Genomic DNA, 21,493 nt, shown 5'->3' with positions numbered 1-21,493 from the left:
CCTGAAAACATGACTAGCTGGGTGTGTCTAGAGGACTGGATTGATATTCGCTGCTGTAGAGAGATATTTACCATTATGAAGGATTTACATTTAAGAATTCTCCAAGGACAAGTAGGATATTGTATTATTATTACTACTGACGGATAATGGCATCCGATGGAGCCTACGCAGGAAATGATCCCTAGCAACTATTTTAGAAGCATTTGGAAGTGCCTTACCATGCATGTATGCACCTTCCCTCCAGTTGCCGTCGTGCAGGACCAGGTCAGTCCTCTGTGTTTCAAGGAGCAATGAGGATGTGTTTCTACATTAGTCCACTTCAGCTCATGTGTCTTACCTTTTATCTTGCCATTTTTCTGTGATTTTATATTATTATACTATTTGGACACTTAAGTCCCACACTCACTTCAAGAGTTCACTATGGCTTCCAGGTAAGAAGTTAGGCTTTCCTAGGATAGCCACAAACAGTGAAATAGCAGAAGAAGATTATTTAGCAAAAACAAACTTCTGAAATAGATAGGTTTTCAGCAACCTGTGAAATTTAATGTAAGTGATTTGGTATCTTATTCCACAACTTAAATCCTGGTAAGAAAACATTACTGATGTTTTATAGACAATTTTCGTAGGATTTGGGTAACGCAAATCAAAAAATTCTCTGGAGCATGGACCTGAATTTCTAGATCAGGGGTGTCGAACTCAATCACATAAGGGGCCGAAATCTAAAACATAGGCCAAGTCGCAGACTGAATTTTTTATTAAGCTACTTAGAGGTCCTTTTATTAAGGTACGCTAACCGATTTAGTGTGCGCTAAATGCGCACCTTACTAAAAGGACCCTTTAGTTTTAGTAGTAGTATAGGGTTACAACCTCTCCAACCCCACGCTGGCTCTGTGATGTAAACAAAATAAATAAACCTGTTCCTATCTCTTTTAGGTCCTAGTTCATGCCTGCTATCTAACACCAGCTCTGGCAGGATACACATTTCAAATCTGACATATTGTAATCACAAAACAGAAAATAAAATTATTTTTTCTACCTATTGTTGTCTGGTCATTATTCAACTCATGTTGTGGTCCCAGGCTCTAGTTTTCTTCTGATAACTCGCTTGCCAGGGTCTCTTCTTTCTTCTTCCCTTTCCTGGAGGTCTGGCATCTTTCCTTTTGGCCCGAGATTTGGCCCTCTGTTCCTTTCCTCCCTCCACCCCAGCTTCCCGATCTCACATTAAATCAGCCTGCAGAGGATCACCAGTCAGCTGTAGCGATCCAAAGCATGTTCCCTCTGCCGCGGTCCTGCCCCTCCTCTGACATTCGGGACCACAGCAGATGGAACGTACTGCTGAGGCTACTACAGCCTGCTAGGATTGCTACAGCCAACCAGTAATCCTCTGCAGGCTGCTTTAATGTGAGACTGGGAAGCTGCATGAACCTACAACTGATACGGTGCTTGTACCTGTCTGCCGGCGGGCTAGCTTAAGTGAAATTTTGTAATTGTCTGGCGGGCCAAATTTTATTACACCGTGGGTCAGATTTGGCCTGTGGACCAGAGTTTGACATGTCTGTTCTAGATAATAAATCAGTATGATGAAACTATGCAAGATGTTGAAATTAAAAAGCATAACTTAAAGGAGGAATTGATGTCTGTCTCCGAAGAAAATGGGAGCTTGATTTATGAACTCTTATCTTAGCCTAAGCTATTTCTCAGATAATACCTGCAAAACTTTGGCTGGCTAGTGTCTAATCTTGGTAACTAATAGCTGTCTTGCAGGTGATTTGATGGCAATGAAACAAGAGAAGACAGCTGTGCGTGCCGATGAAAAGCTGTCAGGCCGAGCTCCACATGGCACAGGGTCAGCGGAGGATGCGCACAGAAGATTGATGGCAGGAGTGGCGGAGCCAGGGGATCCAGACTTGGAGCGGATGTGTGCAGAGGATTTGGAGACGCTGACTAAAGCCAATATGAGAGAATGGCTGGTGGAGATCAAATCAGAAATTTTAGCAGTGGCAAAACAGGTGTGTGAGGCCCTAGAAGAACTTAAAACAGACCTTGCAGACATGGGCACCAGAATAGATATGGTAAAACCAGAGTGAAGACATGCGAGGAAGGCATGGCAGAGGCCCAAAGAGGCTTGAAGGACATGAGGTCTGAGGTACAGGTTCTCCTGGACAAGATTGAGGACCTGGAGAACCATATCCACAGAAATGACTTGCGGGTACATGGCATCCCTGATGCTTGCTCCTGTAGAGATGCCCAGGAAGTAGTGACAAGGCTTATGTGGTGATTGCTGCAGGACAACATGCTAGACCCAGGCATTGAGAGGGCGCCTTTCATTGGGACCTACCTAGTGGAGTGGTACCAAGATGTGGTAATCTGTCTACAAAATTTTTGCCCTTAAAGAACATTTGTTGTGGAGAGCCAGAGAGCCAGGTACAGTTACTTGGGAAGGACAGAACTTTACCAAGATCTGGTGGCAAGCACTCTACAAAAGTGACGTACCTTTAAGGAGCTGACTGGTGAACTGACTGGAGCCTTTCCTTTTGGGCTGCTTATTATTATAAATGGAGAGCATATGTTTTATTAAAACTTGTTATACTGTCGTTCATACAAGAGTTTCTTCCCTATGAGACACGAAGGTGCTACTGCAAAAAGAAGGCGTTGAGATCTTGGGTAATGTGGGTGATAGTGTTTGTGGCTCAGTCTGTTAGGCAATGCCTGGATGGCTTCTGCTGGCAGCAGGAGTGTGAGATCAGATATGCTGCAAAACATTTGACATCAGACCTGCTGAGCGGCTGTACTTGAACCAGGATTGATAGTGAAGGAAACCTGAAGTTCCAGATTTTTTTTCATATTTGCTTGGATGGCTGTTGTCTCATGGAACATTGTTGATGGACATTATTTGTATTTCTCTATGGACATGAGTGGTGCGAGTGGGAGTTGGGTTGAGTTGTTGAGAGGGTAGGGGGTGTATGCAGGGGGATTGAGAAGGTTGTATGAATGGTCGGGGTGGCTGGGTTGCTGTTTGTTGGATGGATGGATGGTTTAGGGTTTTTTGTATAAAGGGGGGAGATTTTGTTCTGTAAGGGGTGGGGGGAAAGTGAGGGGTGACCAGATGGATAGGCGATTGAGAGACTAAAGTAACAAGGGGATGTTGGAGGGAATGTTGTTGATGAAGTGTAAGAGGCCACAGGGATTGGTTACTTCCTAATACTATGGTGGGAGGTCATTTTGATCCCACTGAGAGGGGAAGGAGGGGTGGGAATAGGAAGGAAGGTTGTTGGGATGGAGGTGGATTGAGGGTATAATTCCTATAATTTTGGATATTTCTTGTTGGGGATGTAGAGGGTTGAGCTTAGGTTAATCTCCTATAATGTTTGGGGGTTCATTTCTCAGTGGCAAATCACCCCACTTCTGAGTGTCCAGTATGGAAAGAGGACTAAAAGGTCTCCAACACCCACTCAATTGCACACAAATTGTGTATTTCAAATATTCCAGTGGGTAATGATACTTATTCTTGACCCTTGTTTTCACCTCCTCCTTGAGGAAAGCATTCTTCTGGGAGATCGTATGGTTGAGCGCTTCTATTTGCTTTGTTCCGGAAACACATTTACTGAGGGCCAATGAACAGCATGTCAGGATCCTAGGTTCCCGGTGATATTTTGAGTATCTAGGGTAGGTTCTTCTAAAAAAGGAACCCTGGTGGGTATATTATTTGCTAAAGGGTTGAAGCTTGAGGTATAGCAAATAGTGTGGGACCCATATGGTAGATATATAATACTAATGGTACTAGTAGATAGAATTCTTTACTCTGGTAAATATCTTATGCCCCTAATGAATACCAAGGGGAATTCCTGCAGGGCTTGGTACCCTACTTTACTCCACCAAAAGGAGGGCTCCCTAATAATTTGGGGTGATTTTAACTTGACTATGGCTCTGTATTTAAAAAATTTAGAGAGGGCTGAGAGTTATGGTAAAAAGGACAGGAGTGTTTTTTGTGCCCTAATGCGAACACTTCTTGTAAATGATGGGCAGAGGTGGTGTAATCCTAAGGGTATGGATTTTACACACTGCTCTTATTCATAGATTGATTATATTTTTGTGGCCTGGGATATGTTACAGAGGGTGACTCAAGCAAGGATAGAACAAGCTGCTTTGTCAGATCATGTCCCTGTCTGGATTCAATTTTATGGCAGGTTGAGTAGCCAGGGCCAAAAATATTGGTGCTTAAATGATATCTTACTGCATGATTATGTTTTTAGTTGAATTTGTATTTTTTGTACGTTTCATTTTATGTACGTTCATTTGTAATCCACCTAGTTGATAGGTGGAATAGAAATTTTTAAAATAAATGATCCAGTGGTTGCGCATAAAGTGGAGGGCTGGCTGCATGAGTATTTAGAGCTAATTATGGGGGAAGGGAATCCTCATCAGAAGTGGTTTGAGAAGAGCTTAAGGCAACTTTGAGGGGTGGTGTATTGTAAAAAAACAGGCAGGATGAAGAGCAGTGACTACTTAAGCTGATTTGCAGATTAGAGGGGGTACATTTGAGACGACCTTGGGACAGGGCTGTGTGGCAGCAGTTACAGGAGGATGGGAGTTGAGATTGTATGAATTGGAGTGTTTGCCGTTTAACTTACAGTTGCTGAAACAAAAATATTTTGAATTTGACAATAAGGCGAGTAGAGTGGTGGCTCACTGGCTTAATTTCTGTCAACCAACATATATATCAGTAAGAAGATCTTATGTGGGTTTATCTTAATACACTCACAGACCTCAGTGATACCATCTGTATGCCACTAAACTTTAGATCATACAGACACAATCGGTATCCCTAATCGTCATCGGTCTCATAATTATTTTGCAATACGTTTTAGATTATTTTCAATAAATATATGAAGTACTCATCTTATCTCATACTATGCGGGTGGGGGTAAGCACTCTGACGTAGTCCTACGTTTCGCCCATACAGGCTGTATCAAGGAAATCCCCCTGCAACATAAAATATATATAAATTGGAAATATTAGTGGAATTTCATTTAAATTTGAAAGGTTAAATTTAAATAATCATTCAGAAAACAGTTGATAGATACCTTAGTACAAACAGCTCATGCTCCCCGCGTTGTAAGTTTAAATCAGGAAACATGGCCGTGGCGTTTTGGCATTTAAATAGCCCAACCCCTTACATCCGGGGCATCGATATAACTAGAGCGTGATGACCTCACATAAACGTGAGAAAATCCCCTTGTATTCTACCGGCCTATACTAACGTCATCCATTCTATTTCAGCATTCAGACCCATAGGGGTTACTGTATTCAATTGAAAAATCCACTTTTGTTCTTTGTAATTTAATTTTTCTTTGAGATCGCCACCCTCCCACCCTACATGAACCTGATCAATGACACGCCATTTAAGATCCGTGATCTTATGTTTCTTCTCCCTCCAATGTTGAACAAGGGGGGCTTCCATATTCCCTGTATTAATTCTAGATTTATGTTCTGTTAAGCGAACATAAATCTTGCGACTAGTCCTGCCTATGTATAGATATGGCATGGACATTGGATCATATAGATCACTAAAGAGCTTTGACATGAGGTATTAGAAATAGCCCTATATATCTTACTAGTCTTATAGCCCGTTACATTAACGGGTGCTAGAATATATGTGTGTGTGTCTCTCTTTATTTCTTTTTCTCTCTCTCTCCCCTTAGCCGCTTTCTTTCTTTCTGTCTTTCTTTTTCCTTGGCTGTCCATCACCATCCCTTGCCTGGTCACCCTGTCCATTCTCCCTTCCTTTTACCTCCCCTGTGTCCACCACCACCCCTTCACAGCTCTCCTTATGCAGCAGCAGTCCTTCTCTCTTTGTTTTACCTCCCCCATGTCCAGCAGTACCTTCCTTCTCCCCCTGTCCAACATTAGGCCTCAGTTCCTTTTTCTTCATCCACCCCCTGTCCATCAGCACCTCTTTCCTTCTCCCCCTGTCCAGCAGTAGGCGTCCCTTCCTTTTTCTCCCCCCCTCCTCCTTCTTATCCCTATGATACAGTTACCTTGCTCTGCCCCTGATCAGAGGTTCCCGACAGCCGCCCAGTTGCACCCATTGGAAAAGTTCCCTCTGCGGCATCCCGCACCCCTCCTGACGTGACTCCCGCTGTCTTTCTTTCTGTCTGTTTCTTGCCCCCTTTGTCTGTTTGTCTCTCTGTATATCTCCCTGTACCTGTGTCTTTCTTCTTGTCTTTCTGTCTCCCTTCCTCCCTCTGTCTGTCTGTCCAAAGCAGCATTCCCTCCTCCTCCATTTCCCTCCCCCACACCAGTTCCCTGTGCACCTGCCCCTGTGTCTTTCTTCTTGTCTTTCTGTCTCCCTTCCTCCCTCTGTCTGTGTGTGCAAAGCAGCATTCCCTTCCCCTCCATTTCCCTCCCCCCACACCAGTTCCCTGTGCACCTGCCCCTGTGTCTTTCTGTCTCCCTTCCTCCCTTTGTTTGTCTGTCCAAAGCAGCATTCCCTCCCCCTTCCATTTCACTCCCCCCACACCAGTTCCCTGTGCAGCAGCATTATTGTTTCCTCTACCCCCTTTCCCTTCCCACAGTCGCGACTACAAACGCGGGCCCGAGTCCTTTGCTGCCCCCCCTTCCCTTCCCTTCCTGAGGGTCCGACTACACATGGCGATTCAAGCAGCGTGTCCAGCAGTCTTCACACGCTGCTTCGGGTCCTTCTACTGGCCTGATTTACTCTGGCACGTCCGGAGCAAATCAGGGCAGTAGAAGGGCCCGAAGCAGCGTGTGAAGACTGCTGGACACGCTGCTTAAATTGCCAGTTGGGGCCGCGGTAAGGGAAGGGGGGGGCGGCGGCAAAGGACTCGGGTGCCGGGCAGCGGAAATCTTCTTCTACCTTGCCTCTCCTCCACCGTCGGGAGTCAGCGCCAGGACCTTTAACCGTTTTTGGTTCCGCGTTGAAACAATCCCGCGCCTCTTTGAAAACTGTCATGCCGCTGGAGCTGGGAGGCGACGGAGAGGGCAGGGGGTGAGCCGCGCATGCGCACTTCCTAGCTATAGCTCATGGAAAACGGACGCACGCTTAGGAAGTGCGCATGCGCAGCTTACCATTTTATTATATTAGATTAGTCCGTGGGTGTTTCCAAGTCGGACCTGACATAATATGCTCACACCATTGACATTGATTGCAAGCTACATGATCATAGATGGTAAAATCTTCTTGTTCTTTATTTTTATTTTTGATCTCAAAACGATGATAGGCCAATATTTCACCCAAAGTTCTTCCTCTCCTATAGGAGGCAATCGGTAAGTTTTGAAACTGTGGATCTAATTGTAATATCGGCCAGTAGCGTTTAATTATATAAAAAAATGCAGCACTTAAAGAAGTAAAAGGGAGAACCAAAATCAAAGAATCATCTTCAATTTCCTCACTCTTTTTATTCTTTTCTTTTATCAGAAGGGACTGCTGGGCATATTTCGCTCGAATATATGCCCTCCGGATAGATTTATTGGGATAACCCCTCTCATAGAACCGTCCGCTTAATATTCTAGCTTGCATCTCAAAGTCTTCTTGGGAAGAACAAAGTTTCTTAAGCCGCAAAAATTGGCTTACTGGAATATTAAATTTCAAAAAGTAGGGGTGAAAACTCAAAAAGTGGAGAAAATGATTCCTATCCACCTCTTTCCTATAAAGAGTAGTTCTTATTTGGTGGTTTTCATCTCGCACCAATAAAACATCCAGAAAGGATATGGAGTTCCTATGGTATGTCATCGTAAAAGATAGATGTGGGTTTAAAGAGTTCAGCCAAATCAAAAAAGCTTTCAATTCAATTTCAGTCCCGTCCCAAAACAGCAGGATGTCATCCAAATATCTCTTCCAGAGTAAGGCATGCTGAAATTCCAGAGTTGGATAAACCAAAAGTTTTTCAAATTTCGTTACATAGAGACTTGCCACCGAGGGGGCAAGAGTCGCCCCCATTGCTACCCCCTGGATTTGATTGTAGAACTCGCCATCATACCAAAAGAAGTTTTTATTGATGACCAGGCGAGCAAGATCTAATAACCAGTCTCCATTAAATCTTCCCAGTTCACTCTGCATAAGAGCCTCTCTAACTACTTCCACTGCAGCCTCCTGAGGGATGCAGGTATACAGAGACACAATATCAAGAGTCACAAAAAACGTCACTTTCTTTACATTCTTCTGATCTTCCAGGATTCTCAGTATATGAGCAGAGTCCTTTATGTAAGATGAACTCTTAAGAACTTCATTTTTCAGAAAGTAGTCAACAAACTTAGAGAGAGGTTCAAGCACAGAGTGTCTGGTAGAGACAATAGGTCACCCCGGAGGGGATTGAAGTCTCTTATGTACTTTTGGTAGCATATAAATTCTAAGGGGATTTTCTCACGTTTATGTAAGGTCATCACGCTCTAGTTAAATCGATGCCCCGGATGTAAGGGGTTGGGCTATTTAAATGCCAAAACGCCGCGGCCATGTTTCCTGATTTAAACTTACAACGCGGGGAGCATGAGCTGTTTGTACTAAGGTATCTATCAACTGTTTTCTGAATGATTATTTAAATTTAACCTTTAAAATTTAAATGAAATTCCACTAATATTTCCAATTTATATATATTTTATGTTGCAGGGGCATTTCCTTGATACAGCCCGTATGGACGAAACGTAGGACTACGTCGGAGTGCTTACCCCCACCCGCGTAGTATGAGATAAGATGAGTACATCATATATTTATTGAAAATAATCTAAAATGTATTGCAAAATAATTATGAGACCGATGACGATTAGGGATACCGATTGTGTCTGTATGATCTAAAGTTTAGTGGCATACAGATGGTATCACTGAGGTCTGTGAGTGTATTAAGATAAACCCACATAAGATCTTCTTACTGATATATATGTTGGTTGACTCGAAGGAAGATCAAAAATCAATAGAGTCAGTGGTTAAGTTAATTTCTGTCATACACAAAATAATGTCCCTTCTTACAGCTGTTGGGGAACTGGTGTATAGGGATGAAGATATTTGGGACTGCTTTGTTGAATTCAAACAGCACCTGTATTAGGCCAGAAAGTACTGTGGACTCTTCAGAGATAATTGAGTACTTGCCGTCTACACAAATGGGGAGGATAGAAGAGATTGACACCAGGTGTCTAGATAGACTGATTACTTTGGTTGAAGTGTGTCAGGCTCTTAAGTCTATGAAATTGGGGTGTTCCCCTGGTCTAGATGGGTTTACGGTTTAATTTTTATAAGAATTTTATATTTTATATTATATTTTAACAGTATCCCCTCCTGATGAAGAGCCGAAACACGAGTCGGGGGGTTACGGAGTTCGACATGATAAAGCAATAACACTGCACTTTAAAGCACTGGTAGCACTTTTATATATATTTCACCACTGCGGAAGAAAGAGGGCCCAACCTGCTAATCATTACAGATAAGTCAAATTTGTTCATAACAAAGTGAATACAATTAACAACAATGGTTGGGTCAGGGACAGTAAAAATGCTATGATGGTCCCTACAATAACCGCAGTTTGGTGTTATAACTAAAAAAATGGGTTATGTGGTCTGAGCACTTTTACAAATAAATATATGCATATAAATGTACAAGAGATGTGACCACTTATTTTCAAAGACAGCATAGAACCTTGTTACACCTTGCGACCCATGGAATCAAGAAGGTGAAGGTCTTTACCCGGGGGTACAGATAAAGGTCCCCTTGAGATTTTAGTGTTTTTGCTAGCTGACTCTGACACCATTGATTGATGAGGCAGTTGAGGCATGTCGTGACCAGGAGCTTTATGAACTTTATATTTAGTCTCCAATTGACGCTGTGGACACTGAAAAGATTTTTGCCAATTTTCTAATTGAAGATCCTGCAAAACCTGGTGTACTGGTAAGGCGACAAACCCCTTCGCTGGAGTCTTACAGGATTGTAGAATAGCTTGAAAATCCTTGCTACCAGTAGGAATAACCGCCTCATTCAGGCTAAGTAAGGAAAAAACTTTTTGTATAAACTTTGGATAGGCATACTCTTCAGAGGAGCTTGGCTGAATAGGCTGCTCCAGCTGAGGGTCAGACTCTGGTAGGATGCTTGATTCTGTCCAGGCAGGAGGAGAGTGAAGTTCCTGTCTCTGAGAAGAGCATACCAGTGCACCTGGAGCCCATGACAGAAGAGGTGAAGGTGGCACTGAAATGGAGAGTAAAGATTTCTCTGGGTGACCTATTGAATTAAATGTGAAGCAGGTTGAGCTGGCTGAACAGAAGGAAGCTGATGAGAAGGCTGTAAAAAAAGAAGCACTATCCAGCATAAACTTTTGACACAAAGAGAAAAAACTAGACATAGCCTGAAAAGACTCTATTCCATGCGAAGGCATTTCTGTTTGCACTTTTGGGGGGAATAGTCTCCAGTTCTAGCATAGGAGAAGGCCCTTTCTTTTAGCACTTCTAGAAGACTTTAACGTGGTACCTGTATTCTTTGAAGGAGCAGCCTGTAGCACAGGAAAAGACAGTGAAGTTGAGGCTGCAGGAGCCTTTAAATGTTTAGAAGTGGAAGCTGCTTTTGAAGAGGAGCTCCGTTATAAGGATGATAAGGGGTTAAATTTCTGTCCCGCTTTGGGAGCTTCGTCGTCTGTCCCCCTGCCGATATTGCTGTTTTTTTGTTTTCCTGCGGCATCGGCACATATTGGCTGCCCTCCCCTTGCAGTACCAAAACAGGGCCTTAGGGGGAGGGAGCAAGCGGCGGTGTTGGCGTTTGTTGCTGACTTGACTGAGGAGAAGTTCTGATGCCAATTAACTGCGAGCCGCTGTTCATCACGACTCTGAAGAGGAAGTGAGAAAAAGAGGCTTCGCAGTCCTAGTGCCCTCCTTTTAAAACAGGGGCACTAAAATTGAAAAAGTTTTACAGCTAAAAAAAGAGCTTTGTGCCATGAAGAAGGCTCCTCAGTCATTTTTTTTTTTTTTTAAACGCTTGGTCAAGACTCACCTATTTCTATTTTAGTTATTATAGTTAGTGATATAATTAATTAATTAATTAATTAATATTTTTTTTTTTTTCTGTCAGTGAAGAAAATTTGAGGAGAGAACGGGGAGAGCTGTGATCTGTCAGGAGCAGTTAGAAAAAAACCTGGCATTCCAAGGGGAGGGGCGGTGGGGGTACTGACTCCCGCACATATCCAGTAAGTGTAAAGCTTACTTAGCTAGGGGAGAGCACCGGCACATAGGCTTCGTCAGTGGACTTCACCTACAAGTGTGCCTGCATATCCCCTGCTTGTCTCCAGAGAACAAAAGAGCTGTCTGAGGCCTTCAGAAAAAAGATTGTAGCAGCTTATAAGTCTGGTAAGGGATTTTAAAAAGCTCTCAAAAGAATTTGACATTAGCCATTCCACGGTCCGGAAAATAGTGTACAAGTGGAGGACTTTCCAAACAAATGCCAACATGCTCAGGTCTGGCTGTCCAAGCAAGTTGACCCCCAGAGCAGACTGCAAGATGCTAAAAGAAGTCTCCAAAAACCCTAAAATGTTATCACGAGACCTACAGCAGGCTCTTGCTACTGTTGATGTAAAAGTGCATGCCTCTACAATCAGAAAGAGACTGCACAAATTTAACTTGAATGGGAGGTGTGCAAGGAGGAAACCTTTGTACTCTGAAAAAAACATCAAGGCCAGACAGAAGTTTGCTAGAGAGAATGTAGACAAACACCAGAACTTCTGGAATAGTATTCTATGGACAAATGAGTCTAAAATTAAATTATTTGGACACCAGAAAAGAGGACATGTTTGGCGTACACCAAATACAGCATTCCAAGAAAAGAACCTCATACCAACTATGAAGCATGGAGATGGAAGCGTCATGGTTTGGGGATGTTCTACTGCAGCAGGACCTGGCCAGCTCACCATCATAGAATCCACCATGAATTCTACCGTGTATCAGAGGGTGCTTGAGGAACATGTGAGACCATCTGTAAGAAAATTAAAACTGAAGCGGAACTGGACCCTGCAACACAACAATGACCCAAAACATACCAGTAAATCCAGCAAGGACTGGCTGAAAACTAAGAAATGGAGAGTCCTGGAGTGGCCGAGTCAAAGCCCTCATCTTAATCCCATTGAGATGCTGCAGGGTGATTTGAAACGGGCTGTACATGCAAGAAACCCCTCAAACATCTGACAGTTGAAAGAATTCTGCATTGAGAGTGGGCATCCTTAGACTGATGTCAGAGACTGGAAGATGGCTACAAGAAGCGTCTCACTGCAGTTATTTCAGCCAAAGGGGGTAACACTAGCTATTAGGGTGTAGGGTGTCCTAATTTATTCTTCAGTTAGAATACACATTTTTGTGGATATCTTTTGTTTCATAAGTAAGTCAAGGAAAATTTTTATTGTTTACCTGCAATTATATCACTTTTTTTCCCCAGAGATAAATAAAAAAAAGATTTGACATTGATATGTGAACATTTCTTAAGAAAGAACTGAATATTTTATGGGGTGTCCTAATTTTTTCACATGACTGTAAGTGTAAATGATAGAATTCTATAATTTAAACATGTACCTACGTGTCCTGCCCATGCACATACCCATTGGCAATGTATACACCAACAAATCACCTTGCATAGTTTTCCATTAGTTGGTGTTATGCAAGAGATCAATTATGTTTGTAAATGACTAGAATACTACCATGTTCATGCTTTAATATGGCCTATAACTAGGTGGCTCTTTATAGAATTACCTCCTAAATGACTTGAATAGACCTCCTGAGTTTATGCATCATGCTTCCTGCCTGACCTTTTTTAGTTCTAGTCTCAAAACCCACTTTTTTGAAGCCGCTTTTTATCTTAACCCTTACTTTTGATCACAGCCATGAAGAAGGCTACTAAAATAGTCGGTGGTCTACGTCATAAGGTGTACAGGGACAGACTTGAAGATCTCAGTACGTATACTTTGCAGGAAAGGCAGGAGAGGGGAAATACGATAGACATTTAAATACCTATGTGGCCTAAATAGGCAAGAGGCGAGGCTCAATTTAAAAGAAACTCCAGAGTGAGAGGGCATGGGATGAAGTTATGAGGTGATAGGATCAGGAGTAATCTAAGGAAATACCTTTTTACAGAAAGGGTGGTAGATGCACGGTATAGTCTCCTTATAGAGGTGGTGGAGACAAACACTGTCTGAATTCAAGAAAGCTTGGAATAGGCACGTAGGATCTCTTAGGGAGAGGAGGAGATAGTGGATGCTGCAGGTGGGCAAACTGGATGGGCCATTTGTCCTTTATCTGCTGTCAAGCTTCTGTAGTTTAAGCATTTTCTTTTAAAAAGGCTTTGGGAATTTATTTATTATTTGCTCTATAATTTTGTCTCAACTAATTGTAGAAATCAATAGTACTAGTAGTAGACAGGAATAAAGCCAAGTTTCAAACAGAATGTAAATAGTACTTTTGCTTTATAATGTGGAACTTAAGTATGTTGTGATATTAGGGTAACTTAACTTATTTTCCAGTGCAATAGGTGAGACATTCTAGACAGTAGGGTTGTTTCCCTATAGCTGCGTGCTGCTGCAGAAGTAATCCATTCTGGATTTTTTACTCTGCCTCTGTTATTCTTCACTGGGCGCTCTAATTCCACCTTCAGTTCTTTCCTTCTGCACATGCACCTGCAGGAGTGTTTGTTCTGCTCTCCCCATTTTATTATATTTGACTTCATGTAATTTCATCCCCTTTTCAGGTAATTTAGTGATTGGAGCGATTTTGAATCTCTGCCTGCTTGAGAATTCACAGACCTGATAGCTGTAGCTGATAAGCCGATCCCATTGGGTACCTGTTAGCCAGCCTTCATAGTTTTCTCTGGAGCTCAGGGCCGTCCCTGAGATGGTCTCATCTTCTGTTAATCAGGTGCCCTTAGGAGGCTTGGTGGTGTCTCACAGGGTTCTGGCTGCGTTGTTGTGCTTCTGCCCGTTTTGGTATACATCTGTTGGTCTGCAGGGGTAAAGGTGTAGTCAGACATTGGAGTCTGATTGTCAGCCCGAAGATCAGCTTTGCAGCAGCATTCCCAGCATTGTAGCAGTGAGTATTTTCATTTAGTTAACTGTGAGAATCTGAAAGCAGGTTTCCAGCACTAATCCTGTCAGGTCACAGTGAGTACACATCTGACAGCCTGTGAGAGACATTGGGGGAAAAGTGGAGTTTTCAGTGTTTCTTGATGTTCCCCTGTGTTTCCCTCCTGAAAAATCCTAAAATTTCTGTTTTTAGAGTTTGGGAAGTGTGAAAAATATTGCAATTTTGGTGTGAATTTCTTGGCAGCAGCCATCTTGGATTTTTAGCAATCTTTTTTTTTCTAAAGCTTCCTCCTTGCTTCTTCAAAACTGTAAATTTTGCCTGGAAACTTGCTGGGATGTAGTCCTTGGGCTCTCCTCATGTGGATTCTTGCCAGGATTGCACAAATATAGTGTTTTTGGAGCATCCTTGAGCTATGTGCCACGTGGCACAGCGGGAAGGGGCGGCAGCATCCAGTCTAGCTTCTCCCCTGCTGAAGCAGGTGATCAAATGCTTGGCTAGCCCGGTGGGGTGGCCTTTCTTGATTTTGGGATTCAGCATGGCTGGTAATTCCTTTCGCCAGGCTGCGGACCCTCCGCGGCCTGGAGAATGCAATTTTCAGTCACCCAAGGGTGCCCCTGGAATCGGACACTTCTTATCTGTTTATGAAATTTTAGGGGTCTGGATTTCAGAATGTGTCCCATGCCACTGAAGAGATGTCTGTGAGTGGCATCGTGTCTTTGGGCACGGTTTTGCCCTAGGCTACTGCTGTTTGCGCATTGTCTGACCTTCATTTGGGGGGCCCTGATGTAAATGTTTCGATCACTGCTGCTTTGTTTGCAGGTTCAGCGCTTCCAGAGCGGGAAAATCAGGGACTGTGTGCTAGATCTGCGAATCCCTCTGGGGGTGATTATTCTGTCCTGTGCCTATTTCAGTTTGCGACACTGCCTGACCTTATTTCTGTTTTTCTGTAGGAATTGTACTTAGTCACTCAGCTGGCTTGTCCACTTCTTCTTGGCTTTGTGGTGTGCATTCGCAATCTGCTACGTTTCCCTGGCACTCTGTTGTAAGCATTCTGGTCTTGGAGCAGTTTCACTCTCCAGAAGATGCTCTGAAATTCACTAGAGCTAAGTCACGCTTGTCCCTTCTGGCACAGGAGTGTCAGCAGCTTTTGGGTCAGCCCAGGGTGTATGCAGGACTGGCATGTGGATGTGGTCCTCAGGACATTTTTGAGGCAGCTGCTTTAGGCATCAAAGCTGCATCGGCGTTGTTTCTTGTTGCATATGCCTGTCTTGCTTGACTGCGCATACTGAAGAGCGAGGTGGTGGATTCCCCTTCTGAACTTCTTTTGGCTGGGACAAATAATATAGATGCTGCATTGGATGACCTTGTGTGAGTTTGTCAAAGGTGTCAGCATATTCCATCTCTGCCTGCCAACTGCTCTGGGTTCAAAAGCAGGCTGGTGAGTCCACTTTCAAAGCTACTTTGGCTAGGCTACCTTTTAAGAGGCAGTTATTGTTTGGCAAAGGTCTGGATGTCCTCATAGATTCTGTGATGGACAGTTGCCTGAGGACTCTGCCTGATAGTAGACCCAAACCCTCTAGGGGTTTTCATGGCTCATGGCATTCCAGACATTTATGCAAATGCCACATTGCAGAGATTTTCACAGGACTCCCAATAATGATATACTGGCTACAGGCATTCCCAGCTTTCCACCTTCCATTCTGCGCCCTCTGCCAGAAAGACTCAATGATGCCTTGCTGAGGGATGCCCCTCTGTGGATAGGATCCAGCTCTCAGCGTTTCTTCCTGCCTGGATGCACATTACATCCTACCAGAGCATCTAGGACATTATTCGGTTGGGTTACAAGCTGAATTTTGCTCAACCTCTGACAGATTGGTTCATGGACTCTCCTTCAGGTTGCCCGGACAAAGCGCTCAGGGTTCAAGCCATCGTTCAGTGCTTGCTGGATAGTCAAGCTATAGAGCCAGTACCGCCCAACTTCTCAGGCTCAGGCAGATACTCCGTATACTTTATCATTCAAAGGAAAGGCTCAGAAGATTGGAGGCCTATTCTGGATCTTCAGCACTTGAGTGCGGCTCTCAAGATTCCCCGATTCCACATGGAGATTGTGCATTCAGTCATTGCAGCAGTGGCCCCAGGAGAATGTGGTGCAGTGGTTAAAATTATAGCCTCAGCACCCTGGGATTGAGGGTTCAAACCCACACTGCTCCTTGTATCTCTGGGCAAGTCACTTAATCCCCTCATTGCCCCAGGTACACTGGATAGATTGTGAGCCCTCCGGGACAGGCAGGGAAAAATGCTTGAGTACCTGAATAAATTCATGTAAACGGTTCTGTGCTCTCCTGGGAGAATGGTATAGAAAATGGTATGAATAAAATAAATAAATTTCTTTGCCTCTCTGGATCTCAAAGAGGCATACTTGCACATTTCCATTTTTCCAGCCCACTGTAAATTTTTGCTGTTACATGTTCTGGAACAGCATTACCAGTTCTTGGTCCTGCCCTTTAGGCTTGCTACAGTGCTCCGGACCTTCACCAAGGTGATGGTGGTCGTGGTGGTTTACCTACGAAAGATGGGTCTCCAGGTTCACTCATACTTGGATGACTGGCTGATCATAGCTCCCTCGTTGGCCAAGGGGCGGCACACAGTGGAGCGGGTGCTCTAGATACTGGAGGACCTGGACTGGATTGTCAACTTCAGGAAGAGCCATTTGATGCCCATAAAATTGCTGGAATACCTGAGAGCCCTTTTTGACATGGCGGCAGGCCATGTCTTTCTATCTGTGCACCCAGATTTTTTCCCTTTGACAGCAGCTGGCTCTGTCATCATGGGATTAACTTCAAGTTCTGGGAGCCATGGTTGCCATACTGGATGTGGTTCCTTTGGCAAGTGTGCATATGCATCCTCTTCAGCATGCTTTGCTTCCTCGCTGGGCTCTGCACAGGTATGCCTTTCAGGACTGTCTACCTTGGACTTTAGAAGCAGGCATGGACTGTGGCTTCTCCCGCAATCGCTCCACAGGGCGTACCACTACATATTGTCTCGGTCGTGATGATGACAGATGCCAGCCTTCGGCGCTGGGGAGCCCATTGCAATTGTTGTCCTGGTCAGGGGTGTTGGACGCCCTCTCAGCGAAAATGGTCAATCAACCAGTTAGAGCTCAGAGCCATTCAACTAGCTCTGATGAGATTACAGAAGACTCTGGAGGGTCAAGCGATCAGGGTCGTCTCCGATAATGCGACAGCGGTGGCCTACGTCTATCATCAAGGAGGGACCGAGAGCACTCTTCTGGCTCAAGAAGCCCGCCTTTTTTTTCTTTGGGCGGATTGTCATCTTCAGCGCTGATGGCAGTGCATGTGGTGGGAGTAGATAACGTTCAAGCAGACTTCCTCAGCAGACAGATTCTAGATCTGGGCAAGTGGGCCCTGTCTCCAGAGGTATTCCAAGTGATGGTGGGGCGCTGGAGGCAGCTCCACTTCGACCTCATGGCCATGGCAAGAAACAAAAAAGCAGATTGCTTTTTCAGTTAAAGATCCAAGCCTGGCAGCACAGGGCTTGATGCTCTGATGCAGCCGTGGCCTCAGGAGATTCTGTATGTTTTTCCTCCTTGGCCGATGATCGGCCAGGTCATTCAGAGGATCACAGCTCATCCAGGCCGCTTCATTCTTGTGGCTCCAGATTCGCCTCGCAGACCATGATATGCAGATCTAATGCACCTGCGAAAGGCTGCAGCCTTTGGCTGAGCGCCTATCCAGACCTTTTCATGCATGGTCTGGTTTCCATGGAGGATCCAGGTCACTTTGCTCTTGTGGCATGGCTGTTTAGTGCGCAGCCTTAGAGCATAAAGAATATTCTGCCCTGGTTGTTGATACTCTTCTAAAGTCTAAGAATTCATCCATGGTGTCTGTTTACGCTAAGGCGTGGAAGGCCTTCCAACATTGGTATGTCCAGGACCAAGTGGACACTCATTCAGCTCCGATCTCCCTAATTCTCACCTTTATTCAGGCTGGTTTGGATAAAGGCCTCACTGTGGCTTCTCTTCAGGTTCAGGTGGCCGGGCTCTCCTGTTTTCGATCCCGGGAGCGTAGTTCTCCTTGACATCTCATCCTGATGTTGCTAGATTCTTGAAGGGAGCTTTTCTTGTCAGACCGCTGGTTAAGCACCCTTTCCCTTCCTGGGACCTTAACTTGGTATTGTCTAGCCTTACTAAGGTTCCTTTTGAGCCTCTTCAACTCTTGAACTTGACACTCAAGACCATTTTTCTGGTTGCCATTACTTCGGCGCGTCTTGTGTCAGAACTTCAGGCTTTGTCTTGTGGAGGTCCTTTCCTCCGTATTTCTGAGGCGGGGGTATTCGTTCAGATGCCTAAAGTAGTTTCGGCTTTCCATGTTAATCAGAAAGTGTGTTTTCCTGCCTTTCAACTGACCAGTTCCAAGACCGCCTGTTGAAGAAACTGGATGTGCACAGAGTTCTTCTGCATTATCTGGAGGTCACTAATGAGTTGTGTCTCTCTGACCATTTGTTTGTGCTGACTCATGGCCATGATTTCCAGATGGATCCATAGGGCCATTGCGTCAGCTTACATTCTCTCTGGGAAACAGTCCCCTGTTTCTGTTAAGTCACATTCTACCAGGAGTATGGCTTCTTCGTGGGCTGAAGCTAGATCTCAGGAGATTTGCAGAGTGGCAACGTGGTCTTCTCTTCACATGTTTGCCAAGTTCTACAGAGTGGATGTGGCGGCAAGACAGGTCTTAAGGGTCTGTGCAGCAAGCCCTCCCTAGCCTTTTGGGGGACCACTTTTGTACGTCCCTACTGTCACCTATTGCACTGGAAAAAGAGATTACGTACTTATCCTGGTAAGCTCTTTTCCAGTAGATAGGTGAGACATTCCAGATTCCTGCCCTGCCCTTCCTGCGCCTGCTTGCAATTGGATGTCTTTCAGCCCTTGGAGGCTGGGACAAATTTGTATATATGTTTCAATTTATTGAGGAGTAGTTTCTGAGCTCCTTTGAAGTCTGTGTTGGCAATTAATAGTACTGTTTAGTTACTGTTTGAGCAGAACAATTTGTTTAAGCCTGTTGCAACAGGTGCCTCTACTTCACGTGTATTGGGTGGCTCTACGTGCTTGGGTACTAACTGAAGGTGGAGCTAGAGAGCCCAGTAAAGTATAACAGAGGCAGAGTGAAAAATCTGGAATGGATTTCTTCTGCAGCAGCACGCAGCTATGGGGAAATAACCCTACTGTCTAGAATGTCTCACCTATCTACTGGAAAAGAGCTTACCAGGGTAAGTACATAATCTCTTTTTTCAGAATGCTAGGCATTAAAATATAATTATCCTGCTGTTTTGTTCCTGTGATGTAATGTACCCATTTTTAAATAATGCAGGTAAACACACTAAGCAGATTACCTGTGGATGTTGGAGTTCTCAGAACCTGCTTGCGCTGGGTAGTGAAGATAAAATGATAACTGTGAGCAACCAGGAAGGGGATACTATAAGACAGGTAATGCAAGATGATGTCAAATTCAGACATTCTACTAAATTCAGAAAAAATACTGAGAGAGGGTGAAGAAGCATGGTGCTCAGAAGGGATTATACAGATAGACGGGTATCTGGGCTCAAGAAGGAGCAGATAGCTGAGATTCATATTGATCACTGATGATGACATTATAGAAGGTGATTTTATTACAGGGCACTTAGATTAATTGGGTAGTTAAAGTGCCTATTTCTCACCTATTCTTTAAAGATACAGGCAGTCCCTGGGTTAAGAATGAGTTATGTTTTTAAAGGTGTTCTTAAGTCAGATTTGTATGTAATTCAGATTCTTGCTGCTTACCTTTGCTTCCAGCTGACAAAAGGGCCAACTGTCCCTACCAGTGTTCCCTCAAAGGTACAGAATGCACAACTACACACTGTTCTTAATGTGGCCAGGTATCATTCCTGAATGTACTACAGGAGAAGTGTAGGAGTCTATGCCATTAGAAATACGGCTCAGTGAAATCAAATGTTCTTAAGTATGAGTCGTACTTAAGTCAGGCGTCTGTAACTCGGGGACTGCCTGTATTCGTACATAAGCACCTACATGACTTTATAAAATACTCAGATCCTGCAGAAATCATACCTAGATTCCAGGTACAGACATTATACCTGTTCTCGAGCAAGTCTAATTATCTGCTTTTATACTTTACAAGTATAGATTGCTCACGCTGCCTTTAGGACGCCTAGAGTACAAGTGCACACTGTGTAACAAAGAAAACAGCAAAATGACCTGGGGTGCTCAATGCTTTATTGTATGTGGAGACTCAACACGATTGTGTTTTGGCCGAAAAGGCTTGCCTTCGGAGTCTGTGTATAAATTGAAAAGATGCCAAGAAGTATCCTAGAAATCATTGTCTGTAGAAACTGTGACATTATTTTCTTGTGGAATGAATCAATGAAATTGAGTCGCTTGTTGCTATTAAGATGCAGTTTGATAACTGGTATGTTCGGCAGCGTGAAACACATGTCTCTGTTTTGTGATATGTGTCTGTTCTAGGCATGACATAATTTTATTAGATACCTTTGTGCATGTGTTTTTTTATGCATGTGAAAAAGATTTGTAAAATTATTCCTAGAGGTTCAAAGGAGAGGTTGAACTAGATAATAAAATCTTAAAGAACAGAAAATAAGTTTTAATTTGCAAAGTTTAGTGCTGTTTTGATAGTATGGACATGCTTGATTATAGCTAAAGTGAAAGGTGGCCCTTTTTTTAATAAATATATATTAAAATACACAAAAATAATTGTAACCGTATAATAATGCCAATAGTAGAAGAAACAAAATCAAAATCTCCCCATCCCTCTCTTAGTTCAACTTAAGATAATGGTCACCATAAAATATAATCATTTCAAATCTTATGAAAAGCAAGAAATCTCCCATTTTTAGTAGCAGTCAATTTGGACATTAAACAGAGGTAATCTAATTTTTGAAGAACTGAATCTCATGTGGGCACATTAATCTATTCCCAGAATTGTGCCAGGAGTAACTTTCCAGCTACAAAAAGGTGAACAGCAAATTTTTGAGTCTTTGTTGACACTACTGTGGGTTTAAAATGTAATAAGCAATACTCAGGTTTAAGAGGATAGGAAACCTTGGTGATTTGTTGGATTAAAAGATGGATGCCTGTCCAGAATTGTTGTACAGCAGGCAGGTCCACTATATATGTCATAATCCAAGAAAAGGGACTAAGTTTTAGAAACTTGAGTTATTCAGCTGGCTAAGTAATCAAGAAGATGCTGATTGAAATGCATCAAACCACATCTGTCTATCATTTTATTTGCCAGAGATATACCATTTCAATTAACAATATAATTCAACAATCGAAGATTCAAAATTGCAAGAAAAATTAAAAACAAAGGGCTCCTTTTACGAAGGTGCACTACGGGTTTTACCGCACGCACCGGAT

At 43.5% G+C, this 21,493-nt stretch overlaps 1 protein-coding gene across 7 annotated transcripts in view; it reads left to right on the top strand.

Moving 5' to 3' along the window:
• Positions 1-21,493, top strand: part of WDR19 (WD repeat domain 19) — a 435,717-nt gene that overhangs the window by 91,718 nt on the left and 322,506 nt on the right. For 6 of the 7 annotated variants that reach the window (XM_033947370.1, XM_033947368.1, XM_033947367.1 and 3 more), the window contains one exon: positions 19,437-19,552. The exons of the other annotated variant lie outside the window; for it this stretch is intronic. In XM_033947370.1, the coding sequence (XP_033803261.1) occupies positions 19,437-19,552 (116 nt within the window). The remainder of the gene's footprint in view (positions 1-19,436; positions 19,553-21,493) is intronic. 7 annotated transcript variants of the gene reach the window in all.

Source organism: Geotrypetes seraphini, chromosome 1 (assembly GCF_902459505.1).
Source record: "Geotrypetes seraphini chromosome 1, aGeoSer1.1, whole genome shotgun sequence".
NCBI lineage: Eukaryota > Metazoa > Chordata > Amphibia > Gymnophiona > Dermophiidae > Geotrypetes > Geotrypetes seraphini.
The sequence above is the reverse complement of the archived record's forward strand: the minus strand, read 5'-3'. Positions and strand labels throughout refer to the sequence as shown.